Source organism: Polyodon spathula, chromosome 3, assembly GCF_017654505.1.
Source record: "Polyodon spathula isolate WHYD16114869_AA chromosome 3, ASM1765450v1, whole genome shotgun sequence".
Lineage (NCBI taxonomy): Eukaryota > Metazoa > Chordata > Actinopteri > Acipenseriformes > Polyodontidae > Polyodon > Polyodon spathula.
In genome coordinates this window covers 12593962-12621104 of record NC_054536.1, presented here as the reverse complement: position 1 = coordinate 12621104, position 27143 = coordinate 12593962, and the positions used below count along the sequence as shown (strand labels likewise).

General features: G+C 36.0%; 1 protein-coding gene across 1 annotated transcript in view; it reads right to left on the bottom strand.

The window, feature by feature from the left end:
• LOC121312732 (semaphorin-5A-like) overlaps positions 1-27143 on the bottom strand; it is a 130609-nt gene that overhangs the window by 58127 nt on the left and 45339 nt on the right. The window contains exons 4-7 of the mRNA XM_041244455.1: positions 21440-21485; positions 7143-7205; positions 5638-5736; positions 1181-1394 (exon numbers count right to left, since the gene is read on the bottom strand). Of these exons, the coding sequence (XP_041100389.1) occupies positions 1181-1394; positions 5638-5736; positions 7143-7205; positions 21440-21485 (422 nt within the window). The remainder of the gene's footprint in view (positions 1-1180; positions 1395-5637; positions 5737-7142; positions 7206-21439; positions 21486-27143) is intronic.

Sequence of the window (27143 nt, the reverse complement as noted above, 5' to 3'; positions counted from 1 at the left end):
GGTCACAAAAGCAAAGTTTGTGGGGAATAATAGCCATTTTCTATACTTTTGAGGCATAAGCAATTAGGAAATAACACTTACTACCCAGGAACAAAAAAAAAAAAAAATGTGTTACACGGTATTATCAATGTTGGTACTATGTGCCTCTCAGGGGGACAGTCTATTTTTTTTCCAGAAAGAAAGTAGGGTGCATTAAAGAGATAATAGAGGTTCAAGGTTATATTGCTTGGACCCATGTGAAATAACCTTTTAAACAGAAATAAACCAAAGGAGTGCATGTGGTTGTCCAATCTGTGCTAACATTACCATATTTATTACATTCTCTCCCCATCATTCTATATATAAACTGTATTATCTTAACACAAGTAGTGCTTCTTTTATCATCTCGCCCTTATTGCATTTGCATCAGTTGTACCTGACAGCTGCCCTTGGCCTCACAAGTTTGTTCTACAAATTAATTTAAAAAATGTTATACCGGTACTTTCCCAGAAAGCCATTTCATTCTTTATTCAGCCATTTTGTGAAATCGATCAACTGTGATCAGAATATAAATAGTATCATAATAACATAATAACAATTTGCAGTGTTTACGATCTAAATATTAGTTTTTAGGAGCTGTTCTAGCAAGTGTATAGTTGTACTACATGTATATTATTCTCAGTTCTACATGAAGGCACACTTTTCAATCTTGGCAAGTTTGACACTTTTAGACAACATATACATATCAGTAAATGAATAGATATAAGAAGAACCTGCAGTATACTGGCTGCAGGACTCCTCTAAAAATATGCCTCATCATGTCCTTCCCTGGTACTGCAAGGACAAAGCAGGAAACATGTTTAATGGAGCCTCGCCCCTTACGACAGGTGAGTTGGTTTAAAAATATTTGGTATTTTGTGCGTATAAACATTTTGAAAATAGAGTTAGTTTCAAATGATATGCAGTATGATTTGCAGTAGAATGTATTTGCGTTTCAATGAAAAAAAGTTCTGAATGAAAAAATAAGCTAAAACCCACATGACAAAAATAAACCCTTCATGAGATTTGAGCTCTAATAATCTGAGATGGAATGAAACAGGTCGGCCAAGACCTTCCTAAAACCATTTCCACTCCACTGAGCTGTTCACACAGTGCCCACAATTTGTTATGAGCGAAAACAGATGCTCAGGCCTGTGCTTACCATTGAGCCATTTTGAGTTGTACTGCGCAGTGCGGAGAGGCGGAAGTCCACCCAGGCTACGGTAGATGGCTGGGTCTCTTCCAGGGAAATCCATGGCAGTGGCTGCATACAGCTCTCCATTCGAGGTAATCAAAGCAGTAGAGTTGTGCTGAGGGCTATAGGGACACCGAGCCATACCGCTAATCTGTTCGTGGATCTCTGTCAAGTCTGTCAACTAAAAACATGTAAAACAAGTACATTTGTAAAATGCATTGGCTGCCACAGCTGTAAATACAACATTGGAAGTATCATGAGAAGCAGATCATTGACTGTATTGTATGTAGATGCTCAGTTGTTAGGGTGACATATGGATAGGTGGACATTTGACTAATTTAATAAACATTTTATAAGCATTTCTCTAGATACTAAAATGAGGTGGTTAATATTTAAAGACATGACAGACATCCTAATTCACAGAATGTGTGTGTGTGTGTGTGTGTGTGTGTGTGTGTGTGTGTGTGTGTGTGTTTGTAAGCACAGAAATCTACAGACATGCTACTGATCTTCACTTACACTTTTAATCTAAGCAGACCAATATTTTTTTTTTGCCTGCTGACTTAACAATTAGGTCAGTTGTCTAAAATTCAACCTTGGAGTAGGCCATTGATTAGTCTAAGTAAGTATTAAAGGACTGCATGCTAAGTAAAGTCTGTGCTGTCAAATGCAAAAAATAAACATATTTTTTCACGATTGTACAAGCGCTCGCACATTTTTGAAAGACTGACGGGCAAAAACAGAAGTAAATCTCTGTAAATATACTGTACTAGCCAGCACTGTATTTAACTATCTGTAGCTTATGTGACAGAATGTGAGGAGGGGGTAACAGAATGTGTGATGAAATAAATCAAAGTCTCTTCAGTGAATGAGCTGGACTCCTTACTCAGTAAAGTATTATTCTACCTAACGTCAATCTGGCAAAGAACCTCACAAAATGATGACTATACTATTTCATGAAGAGATCATAGCATATTAAACATAGGTAGGGGTAAGGTTACCGCTATGCTTATCGTGACTCAGTGGGCTTGGTCACTTGTGTGCTTAGTGTGCATTACAATACCATTACCATCACCTGACTGTTTGTACAGGGAGTAGGCCAGGGATGTTTATATTTTAGAGTTTAAATGTTTTCCAAGTAATAAACATCTAGAATTTGTCCAAAACGTTTCAACACTGTCAAAGATATGCATGACAAATATACATGCATACAAATATGCATATAGTAGGATGTGTACAGTGTAAGCCTGTTTATTCAAAAGTATTTTCCTTATATACACATAAATTATACATATGTAGACTCTCCTGCATTGTTGATAGCCCCACGTCTTCTGCTTGAAACAGAACTAATTTCTGGTCTAAAACAGAGCTGAACTGTCTTCACGGAACATCAGCGCCTCAGAAACCCCACATACAGTACATCATTTTTATATATCACATGAAACTTTGAAAAGTTGTTTAATATATTTCACTTTAAATTATTTATCTTTTCACTGATAAATCACATTTTCTGTTCTACAGTTTCTCATAATAAGCTAATGATACATGCAGGAAAGGGAAAATATATGAAAAAGAAAAAAAATGACTTCTTCCAACTAAATGAATGTTTCATTGCACATGGGAGCATCAGCATCTAGCTAATTAATCAAATAACCAAGTAATGAATTAGTCAGCGATTGCGGCCTGCTGCTGTACCAATATTCCTATTTTTGCCAGGCGTAAAATACACCTCACAATGATAGCTTCAACAACAATTGTTTTTTGAGTGAAAATGGTACTGAAAGTAATGAAATGTAGAAAGAAAATGTTTTACTTGCACCATTAAGCACCATTTGTAAATTACTGTTATAAAAAAAAAAAAAACACAATATGTATTTTTTACAGTATTATAAAATATTTGCAGTCTCAAATAGCCTTTGTATTAAGATGGCCTTTAGCAAGGTCTGACTGTAGTGTCAAACCAATACTGCATCCTCTTTCATGAGGGTAACCTTAATTTAGAATGAAGGAATAGCATTTGCCTGGTATAAGATAATAAAGTCCAAGGGAAAAGGCAGCTCTATAGTGTTTGAAAGGTTATGTCAGCTGGCTCTACCCAGCTGTATTGTGCTTTTTCTGAGTAATTTTGTTTCCAGCACAAGATACTAATCCCTCAACTCCAAATCAAGCCTAGCACTGCAACCAAAGACAGCCAGATGGTAGTCTTTTGTTTGCCATGGCAAACCTGACCTCCTTCATTTTGTCAAATCTAGTAGTCTTGCTGAAACATTATAGGTGACTTAAAAAAATGAATCAACTGTTGTAACTGTTTTGGCTACGGGAATGGATACTGAAATCTTGCTCTTAACCCCCTTGTGCGCAAAGGAAGTGTAATGTGATGTACTGCACTGAACCTGCAGTTTAGATTGTAGTTGGGACTCCTTGGTGCTGTCAATATGCTGCCTTTCAAAAAAAAATATAATCAAAAACAAGCTTCTCTTTAACATCTGTGATGTCCCACCCCCATGTATGTATGTATGTATGTAAGTATGTATATGTATGTGTGTGTGTGTATGTACATATATATATATATATATATATATATATATATATAATATATTCTTATCTTATCTTCTTCTTCTTCTTCTTCTTCTTCTTATTATTATTATTATTATTATTATTATTATTATTATTATTATTTATGCAAATATGACCACTGAAAAGCCGTATTTTTGTTTATTGTTATTATTTGCAGAGCAGACAAAGTCGCCGCCATTATCTGTTATTGTTTGTTATTATTTGTAAAACTTTGTGAGGATGCGTGTCTGATCAGCTACTGATTATTTAACTAGCAGACAGCCACACATCCTTATTAAACTCGTGCAGACTATAGCTGAGGGGTAATGAGATAATTACTAGCTCGTTAACCCCTCAGCCAGAATATAAAAGCCTGCAGCTTTTCTTGTTCGTGAAATGTTCGGAGTGGAAAACAAGAGTGGAGACAGGAGACAGGAGACAGGAGACAGGGGACAGGGGACAGGGGACAGGAGACAGGGGACAGGGGACAGGGGACAGGGGACAGGGGACAGGAGACAGGGGACAGGAGACAGGAGACAGGAGACACAATTGCTATTGGAGATAGGTACTTGTTACTGTTTCATTACTTGTTACTGTTTATTATTTGTTTGTTTGTTTGGCCAACGCACCTTTTTGTTTGAGCTTTGTTTTGTTTAAATCTTATGTCTGTTATTTAATAAAAGCACTGAGCGCCGTACATTCTCGGTTTTCACCCGCCAGTAGTGTTGTGGTTTCTGTTTCTGGTCTGACACCACCCCTGCAGCCCTATCATAGCATCCCAAGCAGTTATACTTGCACTCTAATCACACACACTAACTGTGTGGAAGGCCATTTTTGTTTTTTTAAAGGCCTATTTTATTACCCTTTGTATCAAGGGAGAGACGTCCTCATTATTTCCTTATCCTTTATTAAGGCTGTTTGTATTCTGTCTTGCTCTTGATGCCAACTGATCACCCCTGCTTCAGTATAATCAGTATAAATGATTTATATTAATAATACTTCCACATTCACTGAAGGCAGGCTGTGAAGAAAGGGTTCAGTTTTGTTCAGTTTTTGTAATTTTTAGGGTCATTGCACATGAGTTACACACTTGCATTCTATTAATCTAATTTGACCAAATCAATCCATGCAAGACAGCTTTCCACAAATCGCAATGAACTTTTCTATAGTGATGAAGACAGACTTTTGCTCCTCTACACTTTAATCAGGCTGGGCTTTGGTGGTTGTTCAGGAGTCTGATGGAGCACAGATACTAGTGCATAGCTTAAGCTGGAAAGAAAAGTTTACAAATTGGCCTGTGATCTGTCTACATGTATTTTGATATCTAACAGTATAAAACACACAGTTTCATAGGTTGTAGGCCTTTGTATGTGTGATTGTCAGTTAGAAGAAATGAAATGTTCATCCTGGTCTCATTGTACATTGTACCAGTGCAGAGTGATGCAATTACAGCAGACACTTTTAAAGACTTAGTAATGATTTGCTTGTTATATCCGGTTGCAGTGGTACAAGAAGATAAAATATATGCTGCTAGAAACCAAGCAATATGGAGTGACCTAAAAGTGCAATCTAAATTCGAAACGTTATTGAACCCCATCCAAAATAAATTTAAAAAAAAGATCACTGGTTCCTACGCAGATGACTCAGTATTCAGTAGTAATCCTCGCATTCAACAATTAATCAGGTCTGTAACTATGTTATTTAACAAATTATTCCATTTATAGTTATTTGCCCTCCACTCAACTTAAAGATCTTAAAATAAGCTTTTTTTTTCAGTAGGTGAAAAAAGGCTAGACACACTGCACTGCTAATGGGCTCTATGCCTTGTTCCTCAGGGGACGAGTGTAAAGAAAATCGATTTTCAGTACCGTGCGATTGGTGCAAATGGGTGTAAATGCATTGGTTCCACAGGTAAAGAGTCTGTCTCCGTTTACAAGAAGAACACGGATGTAGTTCTGGCATTCTTCCTGCAAAGATACAAGAAACATAGTGTTACACTCCTGCAGTGGTTCAGCTAAGAAACAATAAATACAATTACAGAACTGTCTATACATTAAGAAAAAAAGCTCCAGGATACATATTTCAATATGGCGCAATGCACTGTAAATAAACAAACTTTAGCCCATATTGCCACTGAAAAAAGTTCCAAGAAGTGATTAAGGGAACGGGAGGACCCACTGATAAACCCTAAATCAAGAAGTGGCATTTTTAAAACAGATTAAATAATTATTTAGTTTGATTGTAATACTGTATCCAGTGCATCCTAAAGCAAATCCATTGAATTGTATAGAGATCTTTTTTTTTTTTTTAATTCTCACCATTTTTTATTCAGTACTTTATAGACAGTAAATATTTTGACAGTCCAACACACATATATTTATGATAAAACATGTTAAGGGTGGCTAAAAAGATGTAAGGTGAGGCAATATTTATAACCACCACTGTACAGGATCCACTAAATCCTGACTGGAAATAGTAGTTCAGCTTGTTCCTCTAAATAACAAAGGGGCCTTGGGAGGATTAGTTTTAAATGTTTGTAGCTTATAGAATATTTCCATTAATTTTACCTGTTGTTCACTTCCGTTTGCTATATAGATCTCAAATGTCCAGTTTTGTAAAACACTTTAAATTGTTACACTTTCTTGGTTGTTTTTTCCCCTGTCATTAACCAGCTGATTCTCCTATTGATTGCCATGCTTTTGCAGAAACAAAACTTATATCACTGGGTGAGGTAAACACCACTCCAAATTGTTGCTGCTGTCTTGTCTTTCTTTCTTGCAGCAGTTGTCCATTGTACAATAGATACAACAAAATACCGAGACTCAATTCCCACAATTACCTACTTCCCCCAGTCCTCGTCCTCTGCTATAGAGCTGTTTACCCTTAACTTAATTCAACCTGGGTATCCTGGGTTAAAAACATCTAACACAAGAATATTTTAACACTAAACTAGCAGGCAGCTGTTTAGTGTGATGAATGGGCATTCCCATAACACAGCACAATACTAAAATCTCATTCAACCTCCTCAGTCTTTTAATCCATTTAACTAGAAAAGCATATTGTACTGTACAAGGTTTTTTGGCAGTAGGGTCGAATATCTCTGACGACTGCACTTATATCTCCTGTATAATATTTATAATGGAAGTCCTATTACCATTTTTCATGGGCACAGGAACTGATGAGGTTAAGCCAGGATGTGAAATTAGTGATTTCAGAAGGCAGTTCAATCTAAATGGAGTCAATGCTCAATTTAGTAAGGTTTTCCAACACTTGAAATGCACAGAAGACTTTGTTTTTGTGTATTTTCTGAAGCTGACACATTCAGGATATGAACCTGTGAGTACATGTCTCTGGTGGATGTATTCACACCTACCTCTGATTTGCCTTTACTGAAACACGCTCTCTTAGTAAACTCGTCACACTCCCATTCCTCCTCCTGAAAGAGAAAGAAACAATAATCAAGCTACAGAAAGCGAGGTACTTGTTAGTATAAGCCTTTCATAGCGTGTGGTGGTAACAGTAATATCAAACAGAAGACTATTCTATATCCTCTATATAACTATTGAGTTACCATATAAAAAACCCTGTTTGGATGGATTAAATAACTTATTCATGAAACTGTGTTCTATACTGTTTCTTTACAGTCTACAATGGTTTCATCCATATTCAACTTCTTTTTATTCATCAAAACATACAATCAGTTTTTTGGGTTTTTTTTATAAAATCTTTTTTTTAATAAAATTTTCAAAAAATGAACAAAAAACAAGTTCACATTAAAAAGTTAACTTAGGACACGGTTTCTTTTTTATGGGGAGCTTGGCATTTTTAAATGTTGCATGCAATTTCTACTCTGTTCATTCTGCCTAAAGATTCGAGGCAGCTAATGAAAGAATATTACTGATTGGTTGTAAGATTCTAGAGGGTCAAAAGCAGGCAATTGCTGTCGTCTGTTGAGAGTGAATAAACAAATCAATGTTGACTTTAGATGCTTTTTTATGATTGACAACAAAAATACAACATAACACTTTATTTTTTGAATTGTCACTTCAACAGAATTGTAAAGTGATCACTAGGTAACGTGAAAAGTACAGCATTTAAAGAAATCAAGCAAATCAACAAGGCTCACCAACAAGTTTCTTCTTATATTATTTGTAAAATGTCAAAGGTCACATTTTATAATTCAGAGAAGTGATTTCTTGCAGTGTTTTACAAATGTACAGTAAGTGCATTATTATTATTATTATTATTATTTTATTATTATTATTATTATTATTGAGTACAGTAATCATCTCCTATATAGTAAGTTGTAACATCTGAAATGATAGTTTCATTTTCAAATGATTTTTTTCAAACTCATCACCCTTTCAGCATTTTCTGAAAAATCACAGCAGGTTTCGTACAGTTAAAGTAGTTCAAGGGCATTGGTATTTATATTTGCTACAGATTGCCTGTTAAGATAGGATTAACATCCATTGAGAAATAGATGTAAAGACTACATTTACAAATCCAATGGAACAGGTAAGCCTTAAAATGGACCAATATCTCCAACTTCAACAATGAAGTGAAGTGCTTAGCCCTTAGTGGTACAGTACATTTATGGGTATGTATGGGCTAAGAAATTATGCATCAGGATTTCTACATTTTCCCAGGTAAACAAAGATGTATACATAATTGAAATTCTTCCAATACATCTTCACAGTTTTGCAATCAAAGTCAGCCAGCATTTTTTATAAAATGTTTGCTGTCCATGAGCAGAAAAAAGTTAATATTGATGCAGTTAATTTATTCATTCTGATTGAGGATATTGCACAAAATTCTGTTACTCTTTGCATTTTTTCATCATGAAAAGAATACTGTATAATTGGCAAACCAAAGGGGGGGGGGGGGGGGGGGGGGGGGGGGGGGGGGGGGGGGGGGGAGGGCAGGGGGGGGGGGTAAAATTGATGAGCATATTCAAGGAAGATGCAGTCCTATTGACAATATGATTGTCACTGTTTGGCCATATTTACATTCCTTGATGGAAATTTATCGAAGCTTCCCTGTCCTCAGCAGTAAATAATCAATGTTAGAAGCGTTACAGAAGCAGAGAGGTCTGCTTTAGAGATCAAAACATGAGAAGAACCTGCCATCTTTTAAAGTTATATAAATCCTACTGGTATACTTCCCCAGGCGTAATTAATTGTCCCATTAACTAAGAAAAGAAACAAAGAAATACAGTAGATCCACCACTACAAAAATCATTCAAATAGACTCCAGGAACTGAGATCTATTCATTTAAGAAATGGTTTACAAAGGTGTTTATACCAATGTGCAATGTGAACCATTTTTTTGAGACAAAATCAAATAAAAATGTAAATCTTAAAAAGCAAAAACATGCATGCCTTCAAATGGATTTCAGCGTATCTCCCAAAGCAGCCATACTATTTAATTTTAGAAGTTAATTTAGGCTGAGTCAACCTTGTTAGCTAACTGCTAACTCAGCCATCTACATTCCAATGGTCGGAATTGGTTTTCACAACTGCACTGAAGCAAAATGAACAGATGATACAGATGAACTTAACTTGATTGGAAAACAACATCAGCCATTTGTTCGAACGTTGTTTTTCTTATTTTAAGATACCAGCAGTATCTATAGTAAATTTCACTATTTGAGTTTTCTCATCCAAAAAAGTCTTACCCAAACAAATTGCATGGTCTTCAATAAAAGATGCAGGAACCATGGGTTTTGGCTCGCTTATAGATACTTATCTATGCAGGGTTGTGGCAGAGACAAAAACTCCAAACCACACAAACAATGTCAAGGCCAGAGGTCTCTGGAAGGTGTGCCTTAAAAATACAAACTGCCCAGGTGTCAGTGAGCAAAACAGGCCATCGAAGACTAGCCTTGACGAAAAAAACAAAGGCATCACCAGGAGGTGAACTGCAGTAAAGATGTTTATTCTCTCCCAACTAAACGCAGGGGCTCTTTGTCAACAGAGTACATCAATATAGGCATATGGAAACATTGGCTGTAATCTTTTGCTTGCACACATATTTTTTGTATGTAAACTGTTTACATATTTTCTTTCTGCCACTTTCAAAAATGCCAGACTGCCCACTCATGATATGAGTAAAGAATTAATGAAACCCATTCCTAAAGAGAAAAGCAAATGCCATTTTGTTCAAACAACTATGCAGTCATTGTCAATGCAGGTGGGTGAAAACAAGAAATGTGGCTTGTGGGTGGATTTGTGGAATAGCTGAGAAATATAAAAAGCCATATTAGATACAGCATACCAGACATGGCCATAAAAACAGATATGTAGATATGACTGATGTGCTGAATGGTCCCTGGAAAGCACAGTTGTCCATCGGCTTATTTGATGAGCCATTCTCTCACTAGGAGAGAGGACTGATTTCATTCTATGAAGGGCTTACACAGCTATCTTAAGATAAAGCCATTGAATTTTGTATCTGCAGGAATTTAGCCTCTATATGTTCCAATACAAATTGCACGATTAACAAACTGTGTGTGTGTAACTCATCACTCTTTTCAACTGATGTCCCAGATTCATTAAGCTTTACTGAGTCAAAAAAAAAAAAAAATCAAAATGTAAGAAAAACACACATGACAGGTAGAGGTACTGTATTATCATGTTTATAAAGCCTACTGAATACAGGCCAAATGATATAATACATTACAAATAAAATTACAAAGCACAGAGCTGTAGATAATGTTTTTGATAAATATAACTTTACTTTTTTTCTCACAAGCTCCTTCTGAATGATATACAGTAAATCAGCTTTATACATTTCTTAAAACATCAGAAATACACTGTAAATTGTTTATTTTTATTAAAAACAATAAAACTGTCCCCTGTAGTTAAAAAAAAAGAACATTATGAAGGTGGTACTTATACAGAGATGGCCTCAAAGCAAGGTTTTACTGTAAAAACACAAAAACTCACATATTATCCCATTTGGTGGTAGTGGTGAGGGGAATATTAATATAAACACACACACACGCACACACAAATTTATCCTACTCAATGTCATTAAACATGTGATTGCCTACTTGACATCATGTTCAAATCAAATAGAGCTATTTAATACAATTACATTTCCAAATATTCATCAAAACAGTGTGGACATAGAAAGACTTTTTTTTTTTGCAATTACACTGAAGCAAAATGAAACAATTAACTTGAGGTAATCAGCTGTCAGCAGAATACTTACATTATTTCCAAAGTTTGGTAATAGAAAGAGATTGAAAATTCAAATCATTGAACAATGAATATTAATCAACAGAAGTTTCACAATGACAGACAGTGCTCCTCCAGCAAACAATGATGTATCCACCTTCATTTAACAACAGCTTGAACGAAGCAGTATCTGGATGCAGGCGAATGCACAAAGCAACTTTTTGGTGCCACAAATGTTTATGATAAATGAATAATTACTATTCAATAATACCAAAAAGAAACCTAGGTCTGGATTAATTCAAAACTATGGCACCGTCATAGCCATTATAAAGTATAGCTATGGCAGTGCCATAAAATTTGATTTAATTCAGACTAGACCAGATGAAGCATGAAACACAAACACTTCACATTGAAACAGTTGTCAAATTTTATAACTTACATTACTTTTTATCATTGCTGTATTGAATATTGTATGATTTCATACTATATATAGTAATTATGGATTAGTTGTATAATTAATATTAGTTAACCATTATGTAATCAGCTACTGGTGAATTGGCTAATATACACATACTGTGAATCTAAATATATAAATGTTTCAAAACAGAAATGTTTAAAAACAGTGAATGTGATATCTTTGTGGGGTGCCCCACAAAACCAAATGAACAAAAAGATCTGTCATGTTAACAAACAACCAACGCTGACAATAAGCTCATCTTTGATGCTATTGTCTGTAGACTGAATACATATAGAAATGTATTTAGCATACAAGAACATGGTGTTGCTTCCAGCACCAGGGAACTCTGTAAAATATGTTTCACCACACTTGTTTGTGACTTGGATAGAAAATTTTAAAAAATACATATAAATGGATAAATAAATATCTTGCCAAGCTGATAACTGTGGTGGTTAACAGGAGCCCCTAGCAAGCTGTCAGAGATAAGAAATAGCTCTCTTCCCAAACAAACCCACTGGTAGCGCATGTATTACTGCAGCCAAATGTATAACATGCCTGAGGAAACAGCTGTGCGGAGCTGGAATTTAGGGTGCTTTTCTGAGTGAGCAGTGGGCTCTATTTCTGAAGCATAATTAAGCCTGTCGTCAGCTTGATATTACAGGGCTCCCTCCCAACGCTAGGGTACAGGGGAGGATTGGAGCTATGCACACAGCTGCTGAGTCCACAGGCTTGGCTGGATAGCTGCCACTTCATTTTGTCTCTGTTACCCCGAGCCATAAGCAGAGCCTGCTACACAAGAGTGTAAGCACCAAAGAGAGGAAGAGAGCCAACCTGGTGTCAAATGTTATTGTTTAAAATATATATATATATATATATAATATATATATATATATATATATATGGAAAAATAAACAGAATCACATGACTGTGTATATATAGCGTTACCATGGCTCGCATATTAATGAGCCGCTTTACACTAAATAAATCACTACACACCACTACACTCAGAATTCTTATTAGTTATTAGTTACAAAATCATTGCCAAAAATTTACAAAAATTTCACCTATTTCCATTAATATATGTGGGGATGAAAACTGATAACTGGTACAACACCAGCTTGCTGAGTAAAGACAGCAGCCCACTTGAAATAAATAAATAATTAAATACATAAAGTGCACCAGCAACTGTCAAAGAGTAGACACCCAACAGTAGATGAGGAACAGCTAAATGAAATAGAAGAAAACAAAACAAAAAAAAATGCACCATTGGCTGTTAATGTACTTAAAGAAAAAAAAAATACAGACATTCATTTTAAGGAAATAAAAAAATCTCAACAATATTAAAGGGGATTTTATACCAGTGCAAGAAGTTCAACTGCCGACCAGTATCCAGTCTCCAGTTTTATAACACTGAGAGCTGGACTAAATAGATATTTTAACAGTAGAAGTGTTAACATCTCTGCTGACAGCGAGTTTACAACCAGCAATAATGTACTCCTATCAGTCATGAAAACTTTTTTAAAAGCAGGTAGACAAGGCCAGACACCACCCCCCCGAATTACTGGCCTGGATTTGAAGCGTCTGAGTGAAGCCGAGTCACTGTCCCCTGACACCATGGTCAAATTGGTATGTAAAGTCTGGTTCGATCTTAATCTGGCACAACGTGGACACGAGGGTGGACGACAACTAACAAAAACATCTTTTGAGAACCAAAAGGATGAAAACAGACTTAAATATGTCTGCCTCACATATAATGAGGTCACAAACATCAAGATCCAGCTTCAGCGTCCATCGCAGCTGCTCTCCTGCCTTTCTCAGTATTTCTCTGCCCAGACAATCCACATCATTAGGTTGTGCTCTGTCCTCTAGTTTTAAGATGCCGCTTTCAATGCATAAATTCACAATAAACAGAGACGTGCAATTTAATTTTAATAAGTGAACAATAAATTAAATTAAACGCGGGACTATATTACACTGCGGATGTAGACACAATATAAGTTGCTGATTTTGTCTTCATTTAAAATGTGTTTGAATTATTTTTATTTGAATTCCCCCAAATGACAGGCAGCCGTGTCATAAGCGGTATAAACCACTTTGGGATGTGCAGTTCCAATGATATAGTATGCCTCAGGCCTTATCACCACCCCAGGCGTGGTATATATCATGGGAACCGCAAGGCCTGTCGTAGCTTATAACTTACAAATATATGTACAATATATTATTATTATTATTATTATTATTATTATTGATGATGATAAAACAAACAACAATGGGGTCTAGATTTAAAGTTTTATCTGCAGAATACAGGGAGAAATTTGTGGAAGAGCAAAATAACGCACATACTCATAAAAGAAAATAAAACAATAAGTGACATACAGTATAGCAAGAAATTATCTCAGCCACATGCCCTCTGTGGGATGTCATTGTTGGATAGTTTAGACTGATGGCCCTCAAAGCAGAGACTCTTGTGATAAAGAAATCATCCAACTCCACCCTCTGAAAAAGCCAAGCACATTTTCTGCTCTAGTTCTTAGTAATACCTATCGTTTTCTAGAACCTCTCCACCCCAAAAAATAGTGAAAAAAATACTGAAGTTTAAAATGAATTGTTAATAAAGAAACTGCTTATAAGGAGAGCGGATGGGGGTTTAAATAACCCCCTCTCAATAGCATGTTGTTTTTATCACAATTTGATAAATGAAAAATTTAAGTGTGGCATACACAAGGATGGATAGATAGATGTACAGGTGATGCCACTATATCCCTGAAACCAGAGTATATCCATCCTCAATGGGGCATCCAAACTATCCCTGTTATTTAACTTATAGTAAAAAGACAAAAAGGTATATAGTACTACAAAAAATATAATCTTATTTGAAAGTGTTACAAGCCAATCAGTCAATAAAGCTATGCTGTTGACTGCAGCACTACAAAGTTAAACACTTCATTAGGTGATCCGCTTGTCAAAGTTTGCTGTCTTTTAACTTCAACAACAACATCAACATTGGTCACAATAAATACAGCCTAACAATGAATCATCTTGCCAGAGATCAGCAAATAATATACAAATATAGACAAGCTTTCTCAGCAAAAAACTTGCCTGGAGAAAATGAGTATGTACAGTTCTGTTCTTGTTCTGTGACTGGTGTTTTTCTCAAGTAATTATTGAGTACTGTCTGGAGTAAGTACTGTAGTATCCATACCCAAGTCAAACATAATACTGTAGCAACGCATTCAATATGCAATATATATTTTACACCCCCACACACCTGCAGAGATAGATAGATAGATAGATAGATAATTATTATTATTTAGCAGACACCTTTATCCAAAGCGACTTACAGAAATTAAACAAAATATAAAAGTATACAAATCACAGGCAATAAAAATGCAAAGCAAACACATATATACAATATACACAAAATAAAAATAATAAATAAAGGATAATACAAAAACATAGACATAGGAATTTACAAATAAAGGTTGAACAGATAAATAGATAGATAGAGGTGTATACAATAAGTGTATCTCAATAAATCACATATTTTTCTAAATGTAATGCATACATTGTATTAGCTATTGTCTTCTTTGAAGCATTGTTTTATAAATGTTGTAAATGCTCTTGCTCTTCACAATGTGCTTGGTTTCAATATGCAGATACAACTTGAAGATGTTTCACAGTTTAAGAATTGTCAGTTATAAAAATGTGAACAACAATAATTAAATGGCGCAACATTAGAAGTTCAAAAGCAAAAAAAAGAAACAGGGATAAGAAAGAGCAACAGTAAGCCTCTCTGTACAAAAATGTATGTAACACTATTACATTCAATCTCTAAATCATTCACAGCAATAACCTAGATCCATTGTAAAATAACAGGGGCAATTTAACTGCTCAGAAAGGTCAGCGGCAGGTGTTACTGCATTCATTGACTGATGACTGTTCCAAAGATTTTGAACTGGTTTCTGTTTCTTTAATACTCCTTTTCAAAACCCTAAATCCGTGTCTCAGAAGAGGAAAGGTGCATGTGAAGGAGAAGTTCCTCTGCGTGTCATCCAGATAGCACCCAGGCACAAGCCCTTTTCAGAATGAGAAGTGGCTGCACTTTCTCCAGAACCCCCTGCTATTCCTGATTCAACAGACCTCCTTGAACAAATGCATTGCAGGCTGAGGATAAAAGAACTTTGCGGCTTCTTACTACATTAAAAAAAGAAAGGTTAACTTCAACTTGTCAATAGTCGAGTCAGAAAGAAACACTGCGAGGGAAAGGCAAATGACAGATATGGACAAATGAGGAAGCGTCAGTTTAGAGGAATCATTCAGTATCTCCTAAAATCCCCTTCATTTCAAACTTGTATTTATAAGCTGCATGGACACTTGTTTCAGTGTTTTTATTTCATACTCGATTGTCAGTGCTTGTGGTTTTCATGAGTTTAAACATCTAAAAGCATCTGATATTAAATAGGCTTATGTGGTTTTTGTATTTTTTAGCTTGTTAAAACACTCTAATTGATGAATATTTCTAAAACTGCAAAGAGTAAATGCAACTCCTTTTAAGACAGTAGTGCTAAAAAAGTAGCTGTCGGTCTGTGTATCTACACCCGTCTTGCTTCTTGGAGCAGCATTTCCAAAGTTTAATTTTTCTATGAAATTACTGAGCATGTTATTGACTGAAGCATGTCAGTCAATATGGGAAGGGGTGGGAACAATTTCACCTTTCAGAGGGAAAAGACTGAGCAAGTGCAGCGCTATCTGAAGCATTGATATCAAATCACCATTGATTTCTTTAACCAAGTATCATATAAAAATACTTGTTTACAGTAACACATTTGTTTCAAGACTACATTTTTGAGAAATATATATACACTGAATGGAGGTCCACAACAGGTAAGATTTTTGCAATTAGATTGTTAGCTATAATCACTTTAAGCCAAACAAGCTTTAATGTTGGTCATATGCATTAAAGTAAAGGGACATTTAAATAGGAAACTGTCTGAAAAGAATGAAGCGAGACGTTAGCTGTTATGAAACCTGTTTAGTTTTATGAGGTTTCTATGCCAGATTAACAGAGAAACAAGTAGGTTGAATAACTTAAATAGTGTTAGTATTTGCTTTTGATACAATTCATTATTTTGTCACTCTTGCAAAAAACTAAACAAAAAAAACAAAAAAAAAACATGTGTAATACCTGTTCTAGGGTATCCAGTGGTTAACTTTCTTTTTTTTTTTTTAACTAAAGTCATGCTCACATTTCAACATTAAAAGCCCTTACAAAACATTGAACTAATACTATAGGTGTAATTTCAGTAAATTAACTTTTACCCTGTAGGCTTTCAAGGTGGAATGTATTACCTTTTAACATGAGGTCATCTGCCAGCTTTAAATCCTTTAAACTACTATAAAGCACTATCATTTTTCTGCTCCTGTAATTTCAACAATGGCTCATTTTGCAATGAGGTCCTAAATAACACATTCAAACAGTTAATTTATAGAACAGCAGCTCAGATTTTTCCCTATGTATTACCATTTTTAAATAATTATCTCCATTTTCCATTTTCTGCAGCATTGCAAAAATATACCAGAAACGTATTTCATTAGAACTAACTGGGGGGTAAAATGAATACAACTAATTTGACTGTTTTGTAGCTTGGAGAAAGTACTATTAGGCTTAGTTTGCATGTGGTGCGTAGGTGTTTAGCATGTAATTAAATTATCCAAGGTATAATGAGTTTGTAAAATGTCCTACAATCTTGCAGCCACATGCTTTAAAGACGAACGTATCTCAGTGCTTTCCATCAGGTCAATTCACATGTGCTCTTCGAGTCATCAAGATTTTACTGCACCATCAAATTACCATCTAAAATTATCCATGGCACAACTATAGCTTTACAACAGTGTAGAAGCTTATGGATTCAAGTCCCATATCTGGCACTCACTGAATGGGGGTCTTCAGTTCTTCAGTGAATCTGCTGCTTGAAGACTCAGGCAGCTAAGTGTCTGTCACTAGTCACGTCACCCTTTTGTGCACAGCGGAAACAAATCCCTTTTAACAGCATGTGTTCGATAAGCCTGCATATAGGCTTTACAAAAAGGCTTTCTTTAAAAAGGGAACTGTTGACAAAGGCACCATTCTGCTGGTCCAACTGTAAGTGTGTGTGTGTGTGTGTGTGTGTGTGTATATATATATAGTGGCAAGTCTAGAGGTAAGTACGAACAAAGTTCTACACAATACAGTAATACAGTATAAATCAAGGCAGCACCTGATATATTTATTTTCCACAATCCAAAGGCCGGTCAAAATACAGACAAGGTTTGGTACACATTACAGGTTCTCAGCAAAGTTCAGGTTCAGGCAACAAGTCAGGCAGTCAAAAAATCCAAGGTCGGTAATCACAAGCAAACAGGTATTAAGAGGCACATGTGTTTCTTTCCACTCACTCTCCCCAAGCACAAAGCTGTCTCCTTATGCCTTTACCAACCTGGTGTGTGCTGTACCTTTTTATGATGATTCATCCTTAATTCTGTGACGTCACTTCCCGCCGTGGGGTGGTCTGGGAAATGAAGTTTCCCTCAGGTTGACCATCTTACTTCCGGTAATGTGAGGTCATAATTTGTCAGCAAATTTGCCCTCACATACCTCCCATTAACGACTCTACCCCTAGCTATATCACTATACAGTGCAGTGAAAAAGAATTTGCCCCCTGTATGATTTTCTACATTTTTGCATATTTTTAACACTGAATGTTGTCAGATCTTCAACCAAAATCTAATATTAGATAAAAGGGACCCTGAGTGAACAAATAACACAAAATTTTGATACTTATTTCATTTATTTATTAAAGAAGGTTATGCAACACCCAATGCCCCCATGTGAAAAATTAATAGCCCTCTTAGACTCAATAACTGGTTAAGCCACCTTTAGCAGCAATAACTGCAACCAAATGCTTCCTGTAGTTATTGATCAGTCTCTCACAGCGCCATGGAGGAATTTTGGCCCACTCCTTCAAGCAATACTGCTTCAACTCAGTGACATTTGTGGATTTTCGATCATAAACTGTTCGTTTCAGGTCCTGCCACAACATCTCAATGGGGTTTAGGTCTGGATTTTGACTAGGCCATTCCAAAACTTTAAATTTCTTGTTCTTCAATCATTCTGATGTAGACTTGCTTGTGTGTTTTGGATCATTGTCTTGCGGCATGACCCAGCTGCGCTTCAGCTTCAGCTCATGGACGGATGGCCTGACATTCTCCTGTAGAATTCTCTGATAAAGAGCAGAATTCATGGTTCCTTCAATAATGCCATGTCGTCCAGGTTCTGATGCAGCAAAGCATCCCCAAATCATGACACTACCACCACCATGCTTGACTGTTGGCATGAGGTTCTTACTGTGGAATGCAGTGTTCGGTTTTCGCCAGACATAACGGGGCCCATGTTGGGCAAAACGTTCAATTTTGGACTCATCTGTCCATAGAACATTGTTCCAGAACTCTTGAGGATCATCCAGGTGCTTTTTGGCAAACTTGAGACGAGCATTCATGTTCTTCTTAGTAAGCAGTGGTTTCCGCCTTGCTACTCTGCCACGAATCCCATTTTTGCTCAGTGTGTTTCTGATGGTGGAGTGATGAACACTGACCTTAGCCAAAGCGAGAGAGACCTGCAGATCCCTGGATGTTTTTCTAGGGTTCTTTGTGACTTCCTGGATGATTTTACGCCTTGCTCTTGGAGAGATTTTGGCAGGCCCGCTACTCCTGGGAAGATTCACTACTGTCCCAAACTTTCTCCATATGGACAATATGGCTCTGACTGTGGTTTGGTGGAGTCCCAGAGCCTTAGAAATGGCTTTGTAACCCTTTCAAGACAGATAGACATCAACAACTTTTTTTTTGGAGGTCTTCAGGAATTTCTTTTGATCGTGGCATGATGTGCCTCTAGAACCTGTGTGCTGACAACTTCACTCAACTTCACTCTTCTAAGGGTCAAAGTTAGTCAGATTTATATTGGGCAGGGCTGGCCCAAATCAGGCCTGATTGTTAACCAAAGTATTCAAACTACTGACCCTAATTATCCCTTTAATTGGGTTGAGTTAATTAAGCGGGCAATAACTTTTTCACACCTCAGGATTACATGTTTGATTACCTTGCACACAAAAAAATGAAAGAAACACCAAACTTTGGTGTCATTTCTTATCTCAGACTATCTCTACATACTACTACAACCCACAAAAAGATCTGAAGATGTGAAAAATGTGCAAAAATGCAGCAAATCAGACAGGGGGCAAATACTTTTTCATGGCGCTGTGTGTGTAACAAACCCTTCTTAGAACAAACCCCCCTTTTTAATGATCCAAGCAGCAAGAATCATTTTTTAATGGAAATTATCCCTATTAGAACAACCACTTTCACAAAATCTACCATAAACGATCTCAGTAGTGACTGACACTGAACTTTCTCCAGTGTGAATGTGTTATTCTCTCAGTGAAAACAAACATCTTGGTAGGCTAATTCGAAGGTAAAGCTGATTCATAGATAACCTATTGTAGTGTGAATCATGTGTGATGTATGCAACCGTTTCCATCTTCACACAAATTGCAACCATGGCAATAGGCAAGAGGAGGTAAATGGATTGAAACAGCATGCATTGAGAAAAGTACAAAATATATGAAGCAATGTACGCTGAATATGTTTTTCAAGAGAAAGGGCACGTAATTACGGTATTCAGCATGTAAGTGTACTTTTTATTTTTTCATTTCTTTACTGTTTTGTTTTACATATACAGTTTAAATGTGGATCAATGTGAAATTGTCTTGAAAGAACTGCTGTATAGTATACAAAGATGTTCGATTCAATTTGGGCATTTCTTCATCATTCTGATATAGCAAATTGCCAAACCCTATTATAGTGAACAACTTGATATAACAAACATTTCTCCAGGTCCTAGAGGGTTTCGTTATAATGAAGTGAGACTGTATAGGGCATATTTCCTTCACAATATCGGTTTGCAGCTGGAACCAGAAATAATTGCACAGCCCTCTGTGGGTTAGTTGTTTCCCAACATGTGTACTGCAGCTACCCGCTACAAGTAAGTCGTTTATATAAATTGCACAAATGAAAAAGAGCTGTTTCGCATAGTGCAAACCGCACACCAGGAGCAAGCGATCTGTAATTCACATTGCCTTTCAATGGTTATTTGATTGTTCAAAGCTTGATTATGTAGGCCAGGGGTTTTCAACCAGGGGTACGCGTACCCCTGGGGGGTACTTCTAAGGGTCATAGGGGGTACACAGGACGATGCCGAAATGCATAAATAAAAATGAAAGAAAGAGAAAATAATGATCTTGAATTTTTTTAACGGTATTATATATTCTCTAAACTACTTGCAATAGAAAAACGAAGGAAAAAGTCAGAATGTGCAAAGTACTGTAAATATTTTTAACAGCACACATAATTATGCTGAGGTGGGAAGTAAATAATAACGTGATAAACATTTACAGTGCAGACTATTTTGTATTATTTATAATGACTGACCAATAGAAAGCAAATACGAGTGTTTCCAAAGATTCCTAAATTCTGCCTTTTGATTCTTTGCATCCAAAGACATGCAATTAAGTTTTAAGAATGAAGCCTACTATTTGTTTTTTCTGTCTCAGCAATTTGTATTATATATAAAATTATATATTAAATAAACGGTTAAAAAAAGAAATGTGCTAACCAGATTATTCTGCCTTTTATTGCAACTGTGGTACCATTCAGTGAATGACAATTGTAAAGGGTACTTTAGCTGAAACCAGACAGAAGGGGTACCGTTTAAATAAAAAAGGTTGAAAACCCCTGTGCCATTCATCAGTCTATCTTCCAGTTCTTGTAATTAAGATAAGAGAAAGCTGGGGAGAATATTTTTTCTTAACTCCTCTGCCCCTGACATGCCACTGTAATTGTCCAACACAAACAGGTTCTACAAACATCTTCTAGTGCTTTATTGAGTGGTGTTCACCTATTTCCAGAAAAAGAGAGAAAAAACAGACATATTTCACACACCTGGATCAGTGACAGGTCCTCCAGATGTAGCCTAAAGAGATGGTTCCTGAAAACAGAGGATAAAAGGTGTTACTCACTTCAGACTGCCCAGAAAATGAGGCATACAACCACAACACACAAGCATGTAGCCTGAAGTCAGGACTTCTCAACCTGCCAGGTGAGACATTCCTGGTAACAGATGATATAATTGGCTGAAAACAATCATTTCAGATGTCAACCTGTGTGAATTATTTGTTGAAGGCCCTTCAAGATTTCAAAGCAGCTAAAATATTACTATTTATGTTACATCTCTTGAGAACGACGCTGCCCATGTTTTTCAAACAATGAAGAAATAAGTCAGCCAAACTTCAATCAGCTGGAAGTATTGTCTGTAAGCCTGGTTTATTTTGAGAGTGAAGATTGTCTATTAATGTCTGACAGATAAATGTCCCTCGTGAAACATGAAGCAAAGGATAGAGAGCATATAATGTCACTGAGATAACGCAAAATGAAAAAATAAAACTATAATAACAAATATTGGGACACTATCAAGGTTTGCTCATGGGTAGCATACATTATCCAGTTGATTCTAGAATTAGACAGCAAAATTTGCTGGAATATTCAAGCAATAAACACTTTTAGGATGGATTTCTGACTTTAATAGCAACATATATACAGTATAGCACATGCTGTTCAGTTTCTAATGGCTAGATTCTTGAAGCTATTTCCTCTATATCTCCCATTTTCTTCTGCAATGAAAAAAAATTGAAAAAACTGAAGACTACTTAAGTCCCAGCATTACATGTCTGATGTATTTATTTCTGGTTTGGTAACACCCCTTTATAAGGTGATTCTAAAAAACTCCTCTAATGATGATTTGGAGGAAATAGATTTGAGAATCTATTCCTAAATGTAATCCAAAAAATGACAAAATGCAACAATAACTCCAGAGAAAAAGCTAACAAATTACTGGTCAGAAAAATGTTGATTGCTGGCAATTTGAGTAATCCGTTTTATTGAGAGGGGGTAAAAAAAAAAATATACAGAAAATATAAAAGTATATTTTTCTTTGTTAAAAAAGGGAAAGACCCATTACCGGTATTATCTTGCCTAGTTTATCAGATGATCCTGTTTGATCGTATAGATGAATGTAGCATCAAATCAAATGGGAAATTGCAATAACAGGCCCTAACCCTTGTACATTTAAACCCAGCAATCCAATTTTGCGCGTGCCATTTCCTCGACATGAACCTCTTTGTCTTCTGTGTGGTGCTGCTAACTTCAATAGAAAAGTATCAATAAAGTCGCTCCCTTCAGTACACTGAAGTTTTATATATATATATATATATATATATATATATATATATATATATATATATATATATATATATATATATATATAATTTAACTGATAATAACCGGATTTCTTGTCTCCCAGCCATGTCCTGCTCTTTGTGTATCTGAATTGAGCCTCAAAGGGACATTAAATGTAATTGACTAGACAGGCCTATACATCCTCCACAATCAATAATAAGTCTGTGACTGTCTGGGCTTCTCAGTAGCTGACTCTGAACTAATAAACTTGAACTTGGACTGCAGACACAATAAAAAGAGGCCAACATGAAGACAACTGTTGTTGTACTGTCTGATGCAACTGACGGAAGCATGTAACATCATGTAAGCATCATGGCTGCCTGCCTTGCCTTTGTATTGTAACTCACGAATTACATATGATATGCTGTGTTTACAATGAATTAAATATGATAGGCTGTGTTTACAATACATTCTGGGTTTTTTTTTGTTTGTGATGTCATCATGCCATCTTCGTACTATACTTTTCTAGTATATGTTCCATGGGTCAAAATACTGGCCACATTCCAGGGACAAATTGAAGAATCATCATCTGAGATAGAAACAGAAATACACTTCATCCATGCACCCATGGCACAATAAAAATGAAAAGGTTCAAGTTTCATGGTGTGCAACCTCTATTGTTGTTGTAACCATACCAGAATTTTTAGTAATCCGACTTTTAAGTTATCATACTTGTACAATATGTGTGTGTGTATATACAATGGTTTGCAGAAGTATTCACCCCTGCAAAGTTTTCACATTTTGTTGGCACCTGAGCGTACTCCACGATGCTTTCAAATTAGACTTGACATTACATGTAGAATCTACACAAATGACTCCACATTGATAAAGTTAAAAAATGCATGTAGAATATAAACAAGGAAGATTTACAGAGAACAGATTAATCTCAGTTGCATAAGTATTTAGCACCTTTGCTACTGCAACCCTAATCAGCTCAGGTTTAAATAATGTGTTTGAAAGGTTACAAAATTAGTGAAATGGTTTCAGCCTGTGTGTATTCGAAGTGGTTTAACTTGTAGATAATTTCCCTTGGGTATATAAAGACTTTCAAACTGCAACTCACATAGTGATCCAACAAAGCAACCATGAAGTCCAAGGTGCTTTCGAAACAAGTCAGGGATAAAATGGTAGAGGCACAGAGCAGGAGAAGGGTACAAGACAATTTCCAAGGTGCTGATTATCCCTCTCAACACAGTGAAGTCCATCATTAAGAAGTGGAAGATGCATCATACCACCCAGACACTACCCAGATCAGGTCGTCCTCCCAAGCAGGAGGTATGGACGGGTGGCAAGAAAGAAGCCATTACTCAAAAAGTCTCATCTTAAAGCACGTATGGAGTTTACAAAAAAAGCATGTAGATGATACTGCACACATGTGGAAAATGGTTTTGTGGTCAAACGAGACAAAAATTGAAAATTTCGGTCTAAATTTCAAGCATTGGCGCAACCCAACACTGCACATCACCCAATAAACACCATCCCAACTGTCAAGCATGGTGGTGACAGCATCATGTTATGGGGATGCTTCTCTTCAGCAGGGACTGGGAAGCTTGTCACGATAGAGGGGAGAATGGATGGTGCAAAGTACAGGCAAATCCTTGAGGAAAACCTGTTTGAGTTAGCCAAGACTGAAACTGGGGAAGAAATTTACATTTCAGCGAGATAATGACCCAAAGCACAAAGTCAAAGCCACACTGGAGTGGTTGAACAAGAAGAAAGTTAATGTTCTTGAGTGGTCCAGCCAAAGTCCTGACTTGAATCCAATTGAAAATTTATGGCGAGACTAGTAGATTGCAGTCCATCCATGATTCCCAACAAACTTATCAGAACTGGAGCAATTTTCTCATGAAGAATGGGCAAAAATTAATTTTACCATTCTACTGTGCAAAGATAGTAGAGATCTATCCAAAAGCCTCATAGCAATAATTGCTGCAAAATATGTTTCTAACAAGTAATGAATACTTATGCAACCAATAAATTTCATTTTGTACATTTTCTTTGCAAGTTTTGCTGACATCTAACCTCCACAAAACTGTGCACACATTATTTGTAATTCAACAAAATGTGACATTGTTGTTAGGGGGTGAATACTAATGCAAACCACTGTGTGTGTGTGTGTGTGTGTGTGTGTGTGTGTGTGTGTGTGTGTGTGTATGTGTGTGTGTGTGTGTGTGTGTGTGTGTGTGTGTGTGTGTGTGTTAAAATAAAATATCTATCTATATATATATAATATATATATATATATATATATATATATATATATATAGATATATATATATGTCACTGTCCCACACCATTTACGTCGAATAAAAGGACGCCTTGGGGCGTTGTGAGGCATGAGACGAAGTTGAGCGCCTCTAACCCCCAAGAAGTAAATGTGTGTTGTTTATTTAAAGCATTTTTGCATTGGTTTCCTTTGCATGATATATTTTGAAACAGCTCATTTATAAATACCGTTAAAACAAATGTTGACACCAGATATATTTTAAGCAGTGTTTGTATGAATATTTCAATATTTGTTCCTGCATTAATTTAACCTTAGCACTGTTATGATTATAAAACAGCGGCAAGTGAAGATATCAAGTGTCATGCTCAACTGGTTTGAAAGAAGCAGTTAATTTTCTACGTAACTCTATCTCTGCACTGGAAAGGCCTTGTAAACATTTGAAGTACTCTTTTGGAAGTCAACAGCATTAGCATGGAAATGAATCGCTCAGGGATAGTTTCTGACTCTATTTTCTGTCTTCAGCTTATGAGTGTGGGAGAAGGCAGACTGCACTGGAAATCCATCCAATGTGAAGTACTACTGTCCACCTCTTAATGAGTAGAGCAGAGCAATCAAATCAAAGCGATCAAATTTTTGAGCCCCTACTTAATCTCACAGAGGAAAGAGCAAAGATCATTTTGACTGTCTTGTCTTTCAGTCCTCTGGAATATGAACTGGTTTAGAAGCAGGACCTCACTCAAATAAACAGGATATATTAATCTACACTATCATTCAACTAATAGCTAATTATATTTTGCTGTGCTGCCATTTGTTTTGAAATTGAAGGTTCAGGTTCAAAATGCAATGGATGCTTATATTATTTTGTTTGACATAATCCCATGTTCTAGGATCATATTCCTGTGTCTGTCTATTTGTACAGTAGCTGATCATTAAAATAAACTGATACAGAACTCACTATATTATCCTTCCTGTTTTTGTTTTTCTTCCCCTACATCACCGGTTTGTTAATGATGCCTCTCAGATCAATTGATATCTTGTAGTACCCACTGTATTAATTACTTTTGGGGTTGTGTAATGCATGATATCGTTATTGTTTGTGCATTTCTTATTAAATGTTGTTTAATAAACATTTTAAATGACGACTTTTAAAGGTGTCATTGTGATCAGTGTCAAACAAGCCAACAGATTGAATTGTGTTTGCAGCTGCAAAATCCCTGAGTCTTGGAAATTCTATGGTAGTATTCAATGCTAGTTTGTGTGCAGTTAAAAAAAAAGTTTCTTCCCGCTTGTCATACCTTTGTATGGTACTATAAAAGCATTGTCATGACAGGTACAGGACTGGTTGCTTTCGCAATTGCACAGTATTGATTGACTGGTTTTGAGGCACAGCACTGATTGGATGATTCTATGGATCATTAAATAAAATTGTGTCTTTGTTTAGTAACAAATGTGAACTGAGCTTTTATTTAGGTAAGTCAAAATGAAAAAGCCGTTACTTGCACCGATTGGTTTTAAATTTGATTGACAGCTGACGATGTGACATAACAGAGAGGATCTACTGTCTGAGAGAAGCCCACTATAGTTCTACAATTGCTATAATATATATATATATATATATATATATATATATATATATATATATATATATATATATATATATATATATTTTTTTTTAAATCTCTATTCTAATTCCTTCTCAGGAAAAGGATAATTAGTAGACATTCCCTTTGTTTAAGTATGCAAACAACTCATTGTTATTAAGCTAACATATTGCAACAAATCATCTGAGTGAATCTCATGAACTTTAACAGGATTGACTGTTTACTAAAAAGTTTTGACACTCGTTCTGTAAATATGCATTTGTACCCAAAAGAACTATTTGAAAACAAAAACAAAACATTATTTTCTGACAACCTGGCCCCATATGTTGTAGAATTTGTTCGGCTTCATTCTCCCACTGATTTATGACAAATTGTAGGTGAATACAAATATCAAACACTCATGATGACACAGGAAAGGAGACAGCAATGGTAATTAGTGCATTTATTGTAAACACTGCAGGTTGTTTTGTAACATTTAAAGAGGTGAATTCAAACGAGAAAATGAAAAAAAAAATGGATGTAT